Source organism: Myotis myotis, unplaced genomic scaffold, assembly GCF_014108235.1.
Source record: "Myotis myotis isolate mMyoMyo1 unplaced genomic scaffold, mMyoMyo1.p scaffold_m19_p_10, whole genome shotgun sequence".
NCBI classification, from domain to species: Eukaryota; Metazoa; Chordata; class Mammalia; order Chiroptera; family Vespertilionidae; genus Myotis; species Myotis myotis.
Window position 1 is genome coordinate 46501653 of NW_023416314.1, and position 20795 is coordinate 46522447.

Below are 20795 nucleotides of genomic sequence, written 5' to 3' on the forward strand. Positions count from 1 at the left end.
TTTGACATTTCTTTCTCTCTCTTTTTTTAATTCAATGTATTTTAATTTTTATATTATTTTTTATTGATTTCAGGGAGGAAGGGAGAGGGAGAGAGAGAGATAGAAACATCAATAAGAGAGAATCATTGATCAGCTGCCTCCTGAACACCCCACACTGGGGATCGAGCCCACAACTTGGGCATGTGCCCTGACCAGGAATCCAACCATGACCTCCTGGACATGACCTCCTGGTTCATAGGTCTACACTCAATCACTGAGCCACGCAGGCCAGGTCGACATTTATCTGGAGAGGCAGAGTAATTCAATGGAATGAAAACTTTGAAAACAGAAATGTCCTAGGTTTGATATCCTAGGTGAACCTCTTAATATCTAAGTGACCTTGGGCAAGTTATTTAACCTTTCTGAAACTGTTTAACTGTTTTAAAGAAGGTGGGTTTTAATAGGAATTATGCTTTTGTTCTGAATTTAGATGTGGTTTATATAAAGTTCCTGACAAAATTTGGATGCTCAATAAAAAGCCATAATTTTAGTATTTCGTGATTATAATAAATATGCAATGTGATAAATACCTTTCACATGTAAGGCTCATTTACTCTTTTGTGTTATTTCCTTAGGAAAGTCTCATAAATGGGATTACTGGGGTCAAACTTTTTTTTTTTTACTTGGGTATAAACATTTTTATGGCATATAGAAACACTGTCTCAAAATGCTTTTGAAAAGGTTTCCTTCAATTACACAGCTACTAACAATGGATTGCATCCCTTACTGTATCAGATACATCTTATAGTCACCATAAGTATACTATAATGTGAAATATTTTTAACTGTTTTAAATTTCTTTCTGTGCAGTCTGGACATTTTTCCTTTTTGATTTGTATGAGAGACAGCTCAGGACCACGTGGGTTGCGGACTGCACTCGCGGACTACACATCCCAAGGTGCTCCGCGGCGGACTGACAGGAAATCTCCGGAGCATCTCCCGCCTCCACGCCGAGGCGAAGAGGTTCTATCCGGGGCTTTGGCGCTTCTCTTTCCTTTCGCGCCGGTTGCCGCTGCGGAGCGCGGCGGGTCCATGTGCGCAGTGAGCGGTGCTGTTCCTGGCTCAGAAGCACCCGAGCCTTGGGGTTTTAGCAAGTCCGCGCTGCGATGGACCCCAACACCATTATCGAGGCCCTGCGGGGCACCATGGATCCTGCCCTGCGGGAGGCCGCGGAGCGCCAGCTTAATGAAGTAAGGACGCCGGGCTGGCGGCGGCGGGCGGTCGGGCGGACTGTGTGGCAGGCCGATCCCGCCGGGCCTGGCTAGGGACGCGGACAGCGTCGCTTAGGGGCTCAACTGGAGAGGTGGGGCGGGGACCTGACGGCGAGTGCCACGCCGGGACACCGCGGGCTGCTGCGGTGGCGGCGGCGGCCCAGACAGCCTTTGCGTCGGGTCCCGAGCTGGGCCTCTGGCTGCGGTCGAGGCACGAGGAACCGGCTGTGGCGAGGCGGGCGTGACGGGCTGGACACATGGCTGGGTCGGGTGGCCGTCTGTCCTCTGGCTCCTTCCCCGGTCGTTCCTCGCGCCCAGGAGGGGGCGAAACTCCCTGGGAGGTTTTTCAGACGTTTCCGGGAGCAGTCTCGCTGGCGCCGGGTTCGGAGGGGCTCCTGGGAATGCAGGACGGTTCCTTTGGGAGCTGCGCCTGTCAGCATGTCACTTTCCTGGGCCGATCGGTGACCCGCACAACTTTCTCCCCCAGGTTGACCTGCTACCGAAAGCTTTCACCCGCCCCTAGCAGATTGAGGATAGTGCGGGAGTCTGATTCGCTCTACCTCTGGCGGCAGGGCGGGCAGGACGGTGTAGTGGAAAGTGTCAGGTGAAGTGCACCCTTCTAGGTAGAGCTGCAACACTAACTTCTTGACTGACCTTGGGCAAGTCGCACCTTTTGATGCAGAGTTTTTTCCATTCATAAAATTAGGCCACAAGTGAGAGTGCTTGAAACTTGCCAAATTCCCTGTCAACTCCCAGAGGATGGTGTTCTTTCCCCCCCATACTTTTTGGGGACCACTCCTTGGAAAACAGACTTAGGTGGACATTTTACTAGGTTCTATCCTTAGTTTCATTCTTTGTTTCTAAATTTCTGCAACTTTTTATATATGTGTGTATGTATATATTTATCCTCACTAGAGGATAGATGTTTATTGATTTTAAGAGAGAGAGGAAGGAAGAGAGAGAGAGAGAGAAAGAAAGAAAGAAAGAAAGAAACATGAGGGATTGTCTTTCGTACTCACCGAACTAGGGATCAAACCCGTAACCTAGGTATGTGCCCTGATTGGAATGGAACTCTTAAAAATTATGAACATTGACTTAATAGAAGCTTCAGGACTATTTCTAATTGAACATCTTAAGTGTACAATGCTGTTTTAGAGATCCCTGCCCTTAAGGGACTTCTATTTTAAGAATACCACCCACAGAGTTAGACAAATTAAGTCTAAAATTTTTTTTTTAATGAATTCTTTTTTATTTTTTAATCCTCACCCAAGGACATGTTTTTTATAGATTATTAGAAAGAGTGAAAAAAGAAGGATGCTCCAACCAACTGAGCCACCAGGTGAGGTCAAAGTAAAACTATTTTACAAGTGAGACCATCATTAGATCATACTGGGAGTGATACCCTAATTCTTAGGCTTCAAGTAACCTTGGGAGGAGCTTAGATTTCTTTTGGGTACAAAAAAATGAGCTGAAACAAATTCCCAATTTGGACCATTAGTAAACTATAGATGGGAGTTATGGATCACTTTATTTTATTAATATATTTTTACTGATTTCAGAGAGGAAGGGAGATGGGGAGAGAGAGAAACATCAATGATACAAATCATTGATCAACTGCCTCCTGCACGCTCCCTACAGGGGATGGAGCCTGCAACCTAGGCATGTGCCCTGACCAGGAATCAAACATGACCTCTTGGTTCATAGGCAATCATTGAGCGATACTGCAGGGGCTGGATCACTTTATTTTGGATTTGTTTTATGATAGGTTAAAATGAACATTTTGATTATGACAATGTATTTATAAGCCTACACACTCTAAAAGTTGTCATAGTTATATCTACCATGACGTTACTCTAATAACATTAACATACTTGCATATAATTATTAATTTTATTTTTATTTTTTAAAATATATTTTTATTGATTTCAGAGGGGAAGGGAGAGGAAGATAGAAATATCAATGATGAGAGGGAATCGTTGATTGGCTGCCTCCTGCACGCCTCCTACTGGGGACTGAGCCCGCAACTTGGGCATATGCCCTTGACCGGAATCAAACCTGGGACCCTTGAGTCCGCAGGCCGACACTCTATACACTGAGCCAAACTGGCTAGGACTAATAATTAATTTTAAAAAGTGTTATTTGGAAGAAAAAGTTGGTTCCCTTGTAGAAAATTGGATAAATACTACTTCCTGCAAATTTGAAATTTATCCCTCAAACAGGTATTGAATGTCTAGTTCTGTGTTCTAACATCTTGTAATAGAGACCTGGGTTAAGTATTTCACAGCTAGTTTTTGGAAGATAAATAATCAAAACAGTATTCAAAGCATTTTTTTTTTTTTAATTGAACTGCTAAGTTGCTGTTAGGGTTTTGGAATACTGTGGAACAGCCAATTCTGTTTATCCTGTCAAAGAAAATTTGGTATCTGGCCTGCATTTTTGTGATAGCTAGCTATTTATGTTTTGTAAATTTCTTTCAGTTACTATACCTAGATTTTTTAGCATTTTCTTAAGATAACCTCTCAGAATATTTATTCTCATCTCCAATCTTCACTTTAATGAAGTGCTTTCATTTGAATCCTTTTTTGATTAATTTTCTGTGGCAGAACTTTGATTTAGGAAATAGATTCCAGATAAATCTTGAAGAAGCTTGACTAGTAAAAATGAGGAAGTCATATTTTATTTCTGGCAGGCTCTTCTTGCTGGGCTAAGATAGGATGAACCAATCATTCCATGATGTCTCAACTAAAGCTATATTTTGGTTCATTTAGTTAAAAGAAAAAGATCGTTGACATTTGAATGAATCTCTTCAGCTAAGTGAAGTAATCACTAACTGTAAAAATTATAAATGTTATCAAAGTATTATAGTGCAAATAGTTATTTTTAAAAAGTGCTCCTGCCTCAGAAAGATTGCACTTAATGATTCCATCTGCTTGGAGCCCCTATTACTCAGTTATCTCCTAGACTTGTTCTCTCAATTCACTTTATCACTGTTCAACTGTCTCCATGTCACTAAGGAGTTCTCAGACTACCATACTCCCTATCTCCCTTCGCCTGTTTATTTTCTCTATAGAACTGATTTATCATATATCATAAAATTTTTTAGTTTCCTGAGGTCTGAAATTTTTCTTTTGTTACTGCAGTTCTTTGTTAATGTTAAGCTTTATTGACTTATTATAATAACAACATAGGTTTTAGTATGTTAAACCACCTCTTCCTCAAGGATTTTTGAGGTATTTATAAATTTTTTTATATTACATACAGATTAAATTAAGAAAGCCATTAGACTGTTAGAGGCCATAGTAAGAATTGTTTGGCAGATATTTTTAAGATATTTAGTATTCCCCACTGACTTACTCTACAGTATGTTATATAATTTTTTTTGAGCTGCTATTATAATTATAACAAACTTGGCTTCAAAGATTGGAGAAAACCATTTGTACAAATAATATTGTAAATATAATTAAAAACCACCTTATCTTTAAGAATAAAACCTGAAGAATTCTGTACTAGCTGGGGTATCCTGGGAAAGTTATTTAATCTCAAAGTGTCGTTTTCCCAGTTTATGAAATGAAAGAAGTTAGAGTATGTATGTCATTGTGTTATGTGGGTTGAGTGAGATGATGGCATGTAAAAAATTGCAGAAAGTGTTCAGCATTTACTAAGTTCTCCAGATTATTTGAACTGCCAGTTGATTAACCAATCCAACATACCATACTTTTTATTTCCTATTTTACTCTTAACTAAGTAATACATCTCATTGGAAAATCATCAGCACTAATCTCAAAAAAAGACAAGTAAATGTTCTTTGGACACTGAGATCACTAAGTAGATAGCATTACTGTAACATGAAAATTGGCACAATTATAAGCACGCTGCCCTGGCACATTATAGTCTCTCAGTAAGTATTTCTCTTGCATTCAGCAAATAAGAACTTGAATAATAGTCAGAAATGTTAAGAGCACTCATCTTTGAATCTTTAAAGTAGATTTGTGTTACCGGGACCTGTTGCTTCTCATTTAAATTCTGAACTTTGAGGGCAATCTGCTTGGATCCCCTCTCTGTAACAGGGAGCTTTTATATAATAAAATTCTGCTTTTGCAAAACAAACAAACAAACAAAAAAACCATGACACTTTGAGATTAATTGACTTCTGTATACCTAGAAGTGCAACTTTTAAAAACTTGTATCTAAAATATGACATTTGCTGAAACCAGTTTGGCTCAGTGGATAGAGCATCGGCCTGCGGACTGAAAGGTCCCAGGTTCGATTCCGGTCAAGGGCATGAACCTGGGTTGCGGGCACATCCCCAGTGGGAGATGTGCAGGAGGCAGCTGAACGATGTTTCTCTCTCATCATGTTTCTAACTCTATCTCTCTCCCTTCCTCTCTGTGAAAAATCAATAAAATATATTTTAAAAAAATAAAATAAAATACGACATTTGATATTCATCCAGCATTGTTTATTATGTTCCAGAGACTATTTGCTCTGGGTGATACAGAGACTCTTCTTTATGTACATACACACACACACACGTATATATTATACAGGCCCTGACAAAAACTTGGTTCTTCACTTAAGAGACATATGAAACATCTCTGAAGGTTTTTGACAGATTATTTTAATAAACAGCACTCTTTGCTCTCTTCCTGCCAGTGTTCTTTAGTGAAAGACTTTCTAAGCCTTTACTTACGCAGCTCATCCCTCCTGTTAAGCTCTTATCACCCAAAACTAAAATGTTTCCCATCCATAAGTCTGATGAATCTCATTTTATTTTTTTTTAAATATATTTTATTGATTTTTTACAGAGAGGAAGGGAGAGGGATAGAGAGCTAGAAACATCTGTGAGAAACATTGATCAGCTGCCTCCTGCACGCCCCCTACTGGGGATGTGCCCACAACCAAGGTACAGTGGGGCCTTGACTTACGAGTTTAATTCGTTCAGAGACCGAGCTCGTTAAGGAGTTTGACTCAAATTACTCTATCAACTCAATGCAAAAAATCGGCCGAGGGACACTCGTAAGTCAAGGCCCCACTGTACATGCCCTTGACCGGAATTGAACCCGGGACCCTTCAGTCCTCAGGCCGACGCTCTATCCACTGAGCCAAACCAGTCAGGGCATGAATCTCATTTTAAATGCCATCTTTCCCCACTCTGATCTTTTGTGCTAGTGTAAACTAGAAATTTGTCTTTGTTTAACACTAGAAAGACGGAAATTTAGTATATACCTATATTGCCCAAAAGCAGTCAAAATGACTGCATTGTGAAAGAATAATATCGGAGCACTCTTCACTTATGTTCCTTAGCTTTTCCAATAACTCACTTCTGTTCGACATTTCTTTCATGAATTTAGGGCGCAAAAGAAATAAAATAAACAACTTATTAGAACAAGTATCACTGCGTAAAGATTCGAATAACAAGTACTAGTTTAGCTTATTGAGCAACTGCAGCTTATCAAGTATCGACAATTTATCATGTACGGTAATCGAAAAAAAATGAAAACTGTTATTTCAATACAGAGCCGAACTGGTCATATAAGAAATTTACTCAATTCAATAATAAGAGTCATTTGATTATTTAAAATTTCCCAAGCAGTCAAAATGACTGCTTTTGGGCAATATAGGTATAACATATATATATATATATATATATATATATATATATATATATATACCGGAAATGAAGGAGGGGGAGGTAACTATAATTATTAATAAACGCATTTATATGTTGTACAAAAAGTCACAAAATTCTAAGACATTGTGTCCTTATATACATAATTGTTTTTCTAACTGAAATTAAAAAGCAGTCAAAATGACTTCCTTGGGCAATCTAGTGTTAAACATCTAATTTTGTATATTCTTCCTTATATTTTAATTTTATTTAAACTAGGTGATTGCTGTCCCTTCTACTATAAAGTTCATTGGCCTGCAGATTCAAGGGTCCCAGGTTCGATTCCGGTCAAGGGCATGTACCTTGGTTGCGGGCACATTCCCAGTGGGGAGTGTGCAGGAGGCAGCGGATCGATGTTTCTCTCTCATCGATGTTTCTAATTCTCTATCCCTCTCCCTTCCTCTCTGTAAAAAATCAATAATATATATATATATATATATATATATATATATAAAAATTTTATCTCCAGTAGGAATTAAATCTTTAGGTAAAAAAATAATTTTTTTAGATCCTAAAGTATTAGATGAGAGTAGATACTCAACAAATAATTGTTTCTGTTATTTAACATATATTTGAGTGCCTGTCATGTGGCAAATACTGTCTTTGGTGTTGGTGATCCAATAATGTACATAAAGTCATGGTTGTCATGTAGCTCACATTTGAACTGAAGTGGTTTTTTTTTTAATATATTTTTATTGATTTCAGAGAGGAAGGAAGAGGGAGAGAGAGATAGAAACATCAGTGATGAGCGAGAATCATTGATTGGCTGCCTCTTGCACGCCCCCCACTGGGGATTAATCCTGCAACCCGGGCATGTGCCCTTGACTGGAATCGAACCTGGGACCCTTCAGTCCACAGGCTGACGCTCTATCCATCGAGTCAAATGGGCTAGGGCTGAACTGAAGGTTTAAAAAAATACATTTGTATTGATTTCAGAGAGGAAGGAAGAGAGAGAGATAGAAACATCAATGATGCTCTAGCCCCGTGGTCGTCAAACTGCGGCTCGAGAGCCACATGCGACTCTTTCGCCCCTTGAGTGTGGCTCTTCCACAAAATACCACGTGTGGGTGCGCATGCGGTGCGATTGAAACTTCGTGGCCCATGCGCAGAAGTCGGTTTTCTGCCTGGGTGAGTCTATTTTGAAGAAGTACTGTTGATATTTAGCTCTGTTGACTAATGAGTTTGCCGACCACTGCAGAGTCCAGCCAGTTTGGCTCAGTGGTAGAACGTCGGCCTGCAGACTGAAAGGTCCCAGGTTCTATTCCAGTCAAGGGCACATCCCCAAGTTGTGGGCTGATTCCCAGTAAGGGGCCTACAGGAGGCAGCCAATCAGTGATTCTCATCATTGATGCTTCTCTCACTCTCTCTCTCTCTCTCATTTCCTCTCTGAAATAAAAAAATATATGTATTTAAAAAAAGAAAAGAAACATCAGTGAGAGAATCATTGAGTGGCTACCTCCTACACACCTGACATTGGTGATCGAGCCCACAACCCGGGCATTTTCCCTGACTAGGAATCGAACCATGACCTCCTGGTTCGTAAGGCAACTCTCAACACTGAGCCACACCAGCTGGGCTGAACTGAAGCTTTAAATGTAATGTTAGGAAACAATTTTTTGAAATATTTATTTTGAATGACAATTTCCAGTCTGGTTCATTTAATAGCAATGTCTCTGTACTAAGCACTGAGCTAAGTTGTAGATATAAAGAAATTCATGATTCCTGCCTTTCTGGAGCTCCATAGTCAACACAGCCCTCATATGTGGTCAGGGTTATAATAGAGCTATGTGTAAGTTTTAGATGAGGAGGATATTAAATTTGACTTTGGTTAAGGCAGATATGATCTCAGCATCAATATTCCCTCATACTTGCAGCCAAGAAAAATGCCCTAAGTGGAATTAGAAGGCTTACCCAGGAGCCTTTTAAACCATCTATTTCTAAAGCTTAGTGTTCTAAAAAATGATTATGTAGGCAGAAATCTTCTTTTTCACATTCTTTATGTGAAAAAGTAAGTGGCTTAGCTTTGATTAGTTTCTTGGTATTTTATGTTTATTATTAAATTTATAAACTACCCTGAGTCTCTTCTGGGATCTTCACACATGGTGACTATTATTACTGTAAGTTATATATTTTATTTATAAACTAGAGGCCCAGTGCACGAATTTGTGCACCATTGGGGCCCCTCGGCCTGGCCTATGGGGTCGGGCTGAAACTGGCTCTCTGACATCCCTGAGGGGTCCCGGATTGTGAGAGGGTGCAGGCCAGGCCGAGGGACCCCACTGATGCACGATCGGGTCTGGCCCATCTCGCTCAGTCCCAATTTAATTTAATTTTCCACAAAAGTGCAAAAGGTATATATAATTTTGAAGACAGTATGTAGTCTGAGCAGGTAACATTCTTTAATTAAGAATATTGCTAAGACCTGGCCAGGTGACTCAGTGGATTGGAGCATCCTCCTGTATACCAAAAGGTGGCAGGTTCGATTCCTGGTCAGGACACATATCCAGGTTGTGGGTTTGATCCCTGGTTGGGAAGCAACTGATTAATGTTTCTCTCTCACCTCCCTCTCTCTCTGTCTCTCTCTTCCTCTCTCTCTTAAAATCAATACACATTGTTGGGTGAAGATTTAAACAACAAGAAGAAGAATGTTGCTAAGTGGATACTGTTTTGAATTTGGGAGAGACAATGTCCCTGGATACTTTGGCTGTTGGACTGGAAGTTATTCAGTGACACAGCACATTAAAGATCTGAAAGAAGAAAGTACTATATTAATATTTGTAAGAAAATAATTTTATTTTTCAGATATATTAGGTGTATATATCATTTTACTTATTATTTGTTCCTGTCAGTGGGACATTAATGATAAGTTTGGTTTAAAATGGGATTTTCTTTTGGTCACTAATATAATGTAAAAGTTTTTAAAAACTCTTTAGTTGGAAAGCATTTGAGTATCACTATTTAATGAAAGACAGGAGGACACAGTAAAGAACCTTAGACTTGATTTACCACTATGATGATTTAACCTCACTGTGTCTCATATTTCATCTAGGCAAGATAAAGTATTTGCCTTTGTCAAATTCTTCAGTAAAGCAGAAAGGTTAGAAATCCCCCCACTGTTGAAATTATCTGGTTGTATTTATTTTATGTAAATTCCTATGTCACAGCGCCCTTAAAGCCTCTCTCTCTGCCCTAACCGGTTTGGCTCAGTGGATAGGGCATTGGCCTGCGGACTGAAGGGTCCCGGGTTCGATTCCCGTCAAGGGCATGTACCTTGGTTGCGGGCATATCCCCAGTAGGGGGTGTGCAGGAGGCAGCTGATGGATGTTTATAACTCCTTATCCCTCTCTCTTCCTTTCTGTAAAAAATCAATAGCATATATTTTTTTAAAAAAGTGCAAATTGCAAAAATCTATTAAAAAAAAAAGCCTCTCTTATATTTTATTGTTTTTTTACAGAGAGGAAGGGAGAGGGATAGAGAGTTAGAAACATCCATGAGAGAGAAACATCGATCAACTGCCTCCTGCACACTCCCTGCTGGGGATGTGCCCGCAGCCAAGGTGCATGCCTGTGATCGGAATCGAACCTGGGACCCTTCAGTCCGTAGGCCGACGCTCTATCCACTGAGCCAACCAAACCAGGGCGCCTCTCTCTCTTACACATTAAAGCCTCTCTCGCTCTCATACATGGGTGTTAAAGTATAGTAGCTAATTGAAGGCCTGTTTGATTGCATTCCAATGGAGAGAAATAATTAAAAGTAATCGCTTCAAGAGTAAGCATTAAAAGAGCGATAGTCCTGGCCAGTGTGGCTCAGTCGGTTGGGCATTATCCCGTGCACAGAGAAGTGGTTCTGCTGCCAGTTGAATTCTGGCCAGGGCACATGCCTGGGTTTGGGACTCAATCCTCATTAAGGGGCGTGCAGGAGGCAGCTGACCCATGCTTCAATATCACATTGATGTTTCTATCCCTTCCTCTCTCTCTCTAAAATTCAATTAAAATATTTTTTAAAAAAATAGCGACATTAGGTGTGCATTGGAAAATGTGGGTCTAGAGGGGAAACTGATATTGGAGAAAACAAGACTTAATTTTTAAGTCTAGTTTGATGTGCTGGTAATCATCCAGGATAAAATGTCTGGTAGGTAGTTAGAAATGTGGGATTGAAGTTTAGGCGAGAAAGCATCAGTGGAAAATTAAATTTTTTTCTGCAGGTGAATTGAGAGAAAGGAAGTATGATCCAGAGATGTGGGGTGGACTGAAGGGCTATACTTTGGGCCCTGCCCATTTTGGGGACTTTGAGAGACATAGGAAAAAGGAGACTGGAGAATTGTGCATAAAAGTAGAAGAAAGCCAATAAAAGGAATTTTAAATAAGAAGGTTGGTTGTGGGCAATTTAGTTTCCTTTTTCCTTAAACGAATTTCATAAATTTTCTGCCAGTAAACATGAATTACTTTAGTAATAAGTAAAAGGCTATTAGGGGAAGGAAAGGGTTGTTGACATTTCAGACAGAGAGGTTAAAGTAAAATGACTTTTCAGGGAGAAAGCTTTTAAAATACATATTGTAAACTTGGAAAAAGCAAGTAACCCTGATTACAGGGTTACTGAGTAGAATGTTAGCAAGGGAGTAGGGAAAAGATTGTAGGTTAAAAGGGTTGTAGGGTCAGGGGAGTGATTATGTGGATAGATGTGTTTTTCCATATATTTTTTTCTTTTGTAAAGTTAGACTTTATATGGGGAGGGGGAGCAGGGAAAGCTGCCTGTGGAGTAGTTTTTCAGGCCTATTATGGCCTGTTATAACAATAATAGTGTCCTACCTGTAATGTTTTATAGTCACCTATCTTATTACATTCTTTACACTGCTTCAAGACCTTATCTTCCTACAGCATAGATCTGATCATGTAAAAACTTTCCCCAAAAAATTCACACTTACTAGATCTTGATGTGGGTATAATTTGCCCATTCATTTTTGCCGTTCACTATTCTCTTTTGTTCTCCTAATAATCTCTTTAACACAACCCATACTTCTTTTCCTTTTAAAAATCCTTTTGCCTGTTTCTATGGGTTTAAGTCCTTTAGCGTCTAACTCAAAATTTTACCTGGTAGTCCAATTGGAATTTATTTCCCAACCTACCTTGTAGTGATCTTTTATCTCTGTGGTGTCTTGCACTTAAGTACAAGTAGATGGAGTGGAGTTCAAAGAGATGGAGTTGGAACCCTTGGAGAATTTTGATTAGATGAATTGAGGGTGAATGTTGAATTATCTGGGCGGATGATAAATAATGACAAGATAAGAAATTGTCTAGAAAGGTTTTTGTGTTATGATTAGTAGCTTTTAAGCTTGAGTGTTGGTAGTTTTAGCTCTGTTTAATGATGTTTAATGGCCAATTTGTTTCTATAGTTCTGGAGTCTGTAATTAGTGCCAGCACTCAGAAGTTACATTCATACATTGACACAATATGTTTATTGTAGCATTTTCTGAGGACTATATCAAAGTTTGCCAAGCAGTTGAGAATAATACCATAATTATTCAAATTTTAAAGAGTTTTTTGTGATATTGATGCTAGTGATATTTTACTTATTTTTTTATATTACCATAAAAAATAAAGATTTTTTAATATATGATAATACATATAATAATAGTTAATATGTGATAGAAATTCTTTTAAATATGTGATAGTTTGCTATACCCAATAATGCCAGAAAGTTGTTGATCATCCAATGACTAGAAAAATGATTTTTCGCCGAAACCGGTTTGGCTCAGTGGATAGAGCGTCGGCCTGCGGACTGAGGGGTCCCGGGTTCGATTCCGGTCAAGGGCATGTACCTGGGTTGCGGGCACATCCCCGGTGGGGGATGTGCAGGAGGCGGCTGGTCGATGTTTCTCTCTCATCGATGTTTCTGACTCTCTATCTCTCTCCCTTCCTCTCTGTAAAAAAATCAATAAAATATATTTTAAAAAAAAGAAGAAAAAAAAAAGAAAAATGATTTTTCTAAATTTGAACATTTAATGTATGACTTACTTGATTTGTGTTTTATAATGGTCTTTTTATTTTTTAAGTTTTATTGAGGTATAATTTACATTTCATAAAATTCACCTGTTTTAAATGTTGAAAATTAGTGAGTTTAGTAGACTTACAACTATTAACCACAATCCAGTTTTGGAACATTTTCATTACCCCAATAATTACTTAATCCCCTATCCCAGTCCCAGACAGTTGCTATCTATTTTCTGTCTCAATTTTCTTGGAAATCTGGTGTCTGATATTCAGTTTTACATTAAGTACATTTATTACCTTCTTTGGGAAAATTACAAGACTTCCTGCGTTAGGCATTTCAACGGCATGGAAATGAATATGGGACAGGTAAGTAGATGTCCCAGGTTGAGTTTGTTAAATTGTGCCATTCTCCCTGACTGAAATAATCCTTTCTTTCTTAACCTTAGTCTATTTAAGCTCAGTTGTCTGAAAGAAATACTTTTTGTCAGTTTCATTTTTAGATTTATCCTGTATTTTGAAGGCAAAGTAACAAAAATAAAGTAATTAAATTATTTTCATAGTTTAGTTGTAAAAAATAATTTTATTGAGTTCAGCCACATAAAGGATCCAGTTTAGTGGGTTTTAATATATTCAGAGTTATGCAGTCATCACCACAAACTTCAAACTGTTTTTTCCTATACCTTCTGTTCTTGGCTATTTTCTGTCTGTATAGATTTATCTTTTCTATACATTTCATATAAATGAAATCATATGATACGTCTTTGGTGACTGGCTTCCTTCATATAGCATAATGGTTTTAAGGTTCATACATGTTGTTTCATGTATCAGTATCTCATTTATTCTTTTTACTGCCAAATGATATTCCATTCTATACACACGTATGCCATATCTTGCTTACTTATTCATCAATTGATGAACATGTGGGTTGTTTCCATTTTTGGGCTATTATGAATAACTAGAGGCCCAGTGCACAAAAATTTGTGCACTCGGGGTGGGGAGAGGAGGTCCCTCAGCCCGGCCTGTGCCCTCTCACAGTCTGGGACCCATCGGGAGATAACAACCTCCTGGCTTAGGCCTGCTCCCGGGTGGCAGAGGGCATGCCTAATCCCTAGGTGCAGCCCCTGGTCGGGCTCAGAGCAGGGCCGATTGGGGAGTTGGGGCACCACCCCCTGTCCTGCACAGAGCAGGGCAGATCGGGAGGTTGCGATGCCACCCTCAGTCACGCTCAGGGTAGGGCCGATTGGGGGGTTGGGGCACTGCCCCCTGTCACACTCAAGGCAGGGTCAATGGGGAGGTTGCAGCGCCACCCCCTGTCACACACAGAGCAGGGCCCATCAGGGGGGTTGGGGCTCTGCACCCTGTCACACCCAGAGCCCGCAGGGCGATCAAGGGTTTGGTCGCTGCCCCCTGTCACACTGATCCCGGTGCTGGGAGGCCTCGCTGCTCCGCTGATCCCAGGACTGGGAGGCCTCTCGGCTCCTCTGATCCTGGGCCAGGAGGCCTCTCAGCTCTGCTGATCCGGGGGCCGGGAGGCCTCTCGGCTCCGCTGATCCCGGGCCAGGAGGCCTCTCGGCTCCGCTGATCCCGGGCCGGGAGGCCTCTCAGCTCCGCTGATAACCGTGGCCGGGAGGCCTCTCGGCTCCGCTGATCCCAGGGTCCTGAGGCCTCTCGGCTCCGCTGATCGCGGGGCTGGGTCGCCTCTCGGCTCCGCTGATCCGGGGGCCGGGAGGCCTCTTGGCTCTGCTGATCCCGGGGCCGGGATGCCTCGCTGCTCCGCTGATCCAGGGGCCAGGACGCCTCTCGGCTCCGCTGATCCCGGGGCCAGGACACCTCTCGGCTCCGCTGATCCCAGGGTCCTGAGGCCTGTCGGCTCTGCTGATCCCGGCCGGGAGGCCTCTCGGCTCCACTGAGCCCAGGGTCCTGAGGCCTCTTGGCTCCGCTGATAACGGGGCGGGGAGGCCTCTCGGTTCCGCTGATCCCAGGGTCCTGAGGCCTCTTGGCTCCGCTGATCCCAGGGTCCTGAGGCCTCTCTGCCCTGCTGCTTCAGGGCTCTTTGGCTTCCCTCTGCTTGGAGCCTGAGTATGCAAATTAACCGCCATCTTTTAGCTTCTATAATTGAAACATTGTATCTTTTGGAGTTGTTGCTTCAGGAGCTCAGAGCCCCGCAGCTGCAGACGGGGAACCTTGGCTTCCTCCATCGCTGGGGCAACCAAGCCTCCTGTTCTCAGCTGCCTGGCTGCCGGCCGCCATCTTGGCTGACAGTTAATTTGCATATCTCGCTGATTAGCCAATGGGAAGGGTAGCGGTCGTACGCCAATTATCATGTTTCTCTTTTATTAGTGTAAATACTGCTGTGAATGTTCAGGCAAAGGCAGTTCTGTTGAAATTTTTTTAATTGAGGGATAATTTACATGTAGTACAAAGCTCAAAAATATATACAGCTTTGTCAATTTTTACCTAGATAACCACCATCCAGATCAAGATATATATAAACATATATATATAAAATATTAAAATAAAAAATAAAATGAAAAGAAAAAGATGTGTGTGTGTGAGAGAGAGAGAGAGAGAGAGAGAGAGTGAGATTTCTATTTCCTTTAGACTCTTCTCAATCAGTACCTTTCCTCCTTTAGGTTACCATTATTCTGACTTTTGTTAGCTATAGATTAGATTTGCCTGTCATTGATCTTCATGTACATATAAGAGAATGCCATTGTACCCAGGTAGATTGACTTCATAATATGTTTTTTTGTTTTAGAACTGTATGGCTTAATTCTGTAGGTTGGTTTTATTTTTTTAAGTTGTATAGTATTTCCTTGTATGGATTGTGCCACAGTTTGTTTATAAATTCACCTGTCAATGGACAGGTATTATTGTGGGCATAAGCACTTATTTCTCTTGGATACATAAAGTTGAAATTGCTTGGTTATAAAGTAGATGCATGTTAGAAACTGCCAGTTTTCCAGTATGGTTAATATATATATATATATATTGCAAATTAGCTGGGCATCATGACTGGCTCAGGGGGAGGCTGCATCACGACCGCTCAGGAGGAGCTGCACACGCAGATGGGCAGGAGGGGACTGCGTGCCACCCCCAGCCCCAGCAGACACACCAGGGATGGGAGCGTGCTCCGAGCGGCTGCAGTGCGACTCAGAGCACGCCCCCAGTGGGTGGCGGCAGCGGCCGGAGCGAAGCAGCCCCAGTCCCAGATGCCTGCAGAGGCTGGAGCAAAGCAGTCTGGGCCCCGAGTGCCTGGCAGTGGCAGGAGCAAAGCAGCCTGAGTTCTGGTGGGTGACAGTGTCAGCTGGAGTGAAGCAGCCCAGGTACCGGAGGGAAGCTGGTGCTGGCAGCCAGGGGAAGGAAGGCTTTTTATTGCACGAATCTTTGTGCATCGGGCCTCTAGTCCTATATAATAAAGAGCTAATATGCAAATGGCCGTCACACCATAATGGCTCAGACACAACCTTAGGGAGAGAGGAATGGGACTAGCCAGGCTGTGGCCCGGGAGAGGGACAAGCCTCCCGCCCTGCAGTCCCAGGCGCCAGCGACTGTGCCTGCAGCCCGGGATAGGGACAAGCCACCTGCCCCGCAGTCCTGGGCGGCTGTGGCTGTGGCTGGGACGAAGCCTCCTGCCCATGGTCCCCTGCGGCTGCAGCGGGCCAGAGGGAGGGAATCCTGGGTCCCAGGTGCGGGGCGAGGCAGAGGCAGTTAGGCCAGCAGGAGAGCAGTTAGGGGCTATCAGGCAGGCAGGCAAAAGGGTTAGGGGTGATCAGCCAGGCAGGCAGGCAAGTGGTTAGAAGCCAGCGGTCCCAGATTGTGAGAGGCAGTCAGACATCCCCAAAGGGGTCCCAGATTGGAGAGGGTGCAGGCCAGGCTGAGGGGACCCCCCCCCCTCCTTTGCACAAATTTCGTGCACCGGGCCTCTAGTTTTATACATCTACCAACACTATGAGTTCCATTTTTTTTTACATGCTCATCAGCACTTTGGTGTATTGCATATATTGTTTTGAGGTAGGGCTTCCCTGTCCACTTATACTAAATCTTTTGTAATTTGCTGGTATATATTTGCTTAATCTTTTTTTCTTTTTGGAGTGATTAACTCTTGCTCTGATGTTCCAGATGTTTTCATTTCCTTTTACATTGTTTATACTCGTGGGGGAGGGGCATATGGCTCAGTTGGTGGCATTGTCCCTTACACCAAAAGATTGTGGGTTTAATCCCTGGTTGGGGCACATATGGGAGGCAATGGATCAATGTCTCTTAAAAGTGCCATAGTCATAGTATGGATAGTAGTGTCCTTTGTGGGCTAATCTGTCTACCCCTTAAATATAAATACCCTTTTTCACTCTACAGTGCCTCTGGATGATCACAACTGCTTCCAAGGCATTTTTTGTTTATTGTTTCATATAATAATTTAAAAAATATATTTTAAATGCCAACCTTCATGAGGTACTGGGCATACAAACAGTATAGTCCCTACTGTCACTGAAGCTTAAACTCTAATTAATAGGAGAGGGAGGTGTAAAGCCAGGACTAGGTTGGTGTTGATGGGAATGGAGAAAGTGGATATATTAATTATATAAGCATTTTGGGTATTGGGTTGATAGGGCCTGATGCATTGAAGAGGGAAGTATTAAAGATGACATTCAGGTTTCAGACATGAATAACTGAGGATAGTGATGAGATAGTGCAAGGAAATAAGAGTCACAGCTTTAGGGGAAAAGATAGTTTGACATTTTGTTTAAAGATGGGTTGGATGAAATTGCCTAGGAGTGGAAAAGACTTCCTATGACTGAGTCCTGGCACCAAGTTCTAGCATTTATATATTAAATAGAATGAGAAACTAGCAAAAGCGTCTGAGAAAGGGACAGGAAAAGTGGTGTATGAATTGCATAGATTAAAGGGTGTTTCAAGAAACTAACAGTCATTAACTGTGTTCAGATCTATTTAGAGCACTGAAAGGGGCAAATACCTCACCTTCATCCACTTAATTACTCCTGTTCAGTTCTTGAATTTAAGCATTACTTCTCTGAATTAGGAGAATCTCCTTTTGATTCTTCCATTATTCCTCAACTTCTTCATTGTACTTTACTGCAATTACCTGTTTACTTTGTTTTTCTTCATTAAACTCTTAAATTTCCATGAGGTCACGGAGCCTCATTTGTTCTGTTCAAACCTATATTTACAGCTCCTGGCAATTGTGTCTTGCACCAATAACACCTACATAAATAAATTTTGGCCCGACCAGCGTGGCTCAGTGGTTGAGTGTCGACCTGTGAACCAGAAGGTCACGGTTCGATTCCTGGTCAGAGCACATGCCCAGATTGCTGGCTCAATCCCCATTGTGGGGCATGCAGGAGGCAGCCGATCAATGATGCTCTCTTATCATTAATATTTCTATCTCTCCCTCTCCCTTCATCTCTGAAATCAATAAAAATATTTAAAAAATAAAAATAAATTTTGGAGTGACTGAATAAAGTATCATTCTGTGTTCTAATGTGGAAGAAATTTTTTATATCGAAAAGAACATTTTGTTTTGAAGAATATTTGTGGGAGATAAGGATGAAGGAGGAAACAAATAAAAATTACTGTTCATGCCCTGACCGGTTTGGCTCAGTGGATAGAGCGTCGGCCTGCGGACTGAAGGGTCCCAGGTTCGATTCTGGTCAATGGCATGTACCTGAGTTGCAGGCACATGCGGGGGGTTGGGGGGGGGGTGCAGGAGGCAGCTGATTGATGTTTCTCTCTCATCGATGTTTCTGGCTCCCTATCCCTCTCCCTTCTGCTCTGTAAAGAGTCAATAAAATATATTTTTTAAAAAATCACTTCATGTAAACGTGTGCAGAAGAATACTAAACCATGGGTTGGAAGGAGGAGATGAACTTCTACGTGGTAGTTAAATCTGGGAGAGGGAGTGAAACAATACATACAAGAAGGGATTTAACTTGAAGGTTAAGTTCTTTTTTTAAAAGTTGGGAGCAAATATGACAGATTTAGGAATCATAAAGTAACTTTTTTGTACTGTTAATGAAAGTGACCCAGGTTCCCAGTATAAGATTTGGAAAACAAAATATATCAAAAATAGCTCCTTGCTCGGCTGTTTGTGGCTCAGTGGTTGAGCATCAGCCCATGAACCAGGAGGTCCTGATTCAATTCCTGGTCAGGGCACACGCCTGAGTTTTTGGGCTTGATCCCCAGTGGGGGCCATGCAGAAGACAGCCAATCAGTGATTCTCTCTCATCATTGATGTTTCTAACTCCCAGTTTCTCTCTCTGAAATCAATAAAAACGTGTTTTTTTTAAAAAGAATAGCCCCTCTATAATCCCACTATCCCAGAGATAATTAACATCTCGATGTATTTTGTTTCCTATATATGTTGCAATGCATATGCTTATAAAATATTTATTAAATTATTGTCATAGTTTGTATTCTACTTTTATTGAATGTTCAAAATGTTTTTTAATTTTTCTATTGAAATATAACATGCATATAGAAAAGTGATCATTAGGATACTGTTGATTGATTTTTACAAGCTGAACATAACAACGTTTCTATGGAGAAATTATTACTGAATTGGGGAAATAGGTGTCATAGAGGATATTGATTTTGAGCTGCTGACACCAGTGTAGGCTAAGAATGCTAACTGGGGTAAATGGGAAATGCAGTAGAATGCAGGCAAATGCAAACACCTCAAATGTTTTAGGAGTTAGGATGTTAATTTTTTTTTTGAGTTATTATAGGTGAGTGGCAGAAAATAACACTGGAACCAGTTTACAGAGAGCCTTTTGTGACAGCCAAACAGTGGGATAGAGTACTGAGAATATTTGTTTGCTGAAATTTAAAATGTATGTTTTTGTTTATAGGCACACAAGTCTCTGAATTTTGTTTCGACACTGCTTCAGATTACTATGTCAGAACAACTGGATTTACCTGTGAGACAAGCAGGCAAGTTTCCTGAATTATTTTCTTGAGTGTATGTAAATATCTTGTTTAAAAGGTTTACAGTTGAATAGCAGAAATGTCCTGGATGGCCCATCAGTGATTTTCTTCCCTGAAAATTGGTTTACCCTTATGTGTTTACTACAAACAGCAGGTGCTTTGATATTTGGTGGCAGAGTTTAATTTAAAGGAATGTAGTATTTCATTGCATTAAAAGAGAAGTGGGAAAGAGAAATGGATGGGGTTTATTAAAAGACTATTTGCTGCCTTAGCTGGTTTGGCTCAGTGGATAGAGCATCAGCCTGTGGACTAAAGGAACCCTGGTTCGATTCTGGTTAAGGGCACCTTGTTTGCAGGCTCCATCCCCAACCAATTGATGTGTCTCTCTCATATTGATATTTCTCTGTCTCCCCTCTCCCAGTCTCTCTAAAAACACCAATGGAGAAAATATCCTCAGGTGAGGATTAACAACAACACAAAAAGAGTCTTTGTTTATGTGATTGTACCTTACAGCTACTTGCTTTTACTGTTTATTACAACATTTAAAAAAGTACTATTTCTTAGCTCAGATTTTAGCGAGATATTGAGCAATTCCTTCAGTATCAAAGTCTGAAAATGTGGCACACTACTTCTGATATTATCTGTTAGTCTGCAAAATAATGGATTTGTATGTTCATGTTTTATTTACTTGCAGATATATAAATGTCATAGGAAATATAAAATACCAATAATTTTGTCATTCTAGAAAAACAATTTATAATTTATATTCTGGTGTTATTTCTTACCGTTTTTCCATTACACCAATTGTGGTTTTTTTAAAAAAAAGGGTGCTTTTTTTCTTTCTTTAGTGCAGGGGTGGGAAACCTTTTTTCTGCCAAGGGATGTTTAGATATTTATAACATCATTCATACAGGCTATACAGAATTACCAACTTAAAAATTAGCCT

At 41.0% G+C, this 20795-nt stretch overlaps 1 protein-coding gene across 4 annotated transcripts in view; it reads left to right on the plus strand.

Moving 5' to 3' along the window:
• The first annotated feature begins 994 nt into the window (after positions 1–994).
• IPO7 (importin 7) overlaps positions 995–20795 on the plus strand; it is a 63185-nt gene continuing 43384 nt past the window's right edge. For 2 of the 4 annotated variants that reach the window (XM_036325332.1, XM_036325334.1), the window contains exons 1-2: positions 9548–9694; positions 19774–19855. In XM_036325332.1, the coding sequence (XP_036181225.1) occupies positions 9563–9694; positions 19774–19855 (214 nt within the window). In that variant the 5' untranslated portion in view covers positions 9548–9562. Of the gene's footprint in view, positions 1229–9547; positions 9695–19773; positions 19856–20795 lie in introns of those variants that run through there. The other 2 variants (XM_036325333.1, XM_036325335.1) reach the window with 2 other exon arrangements.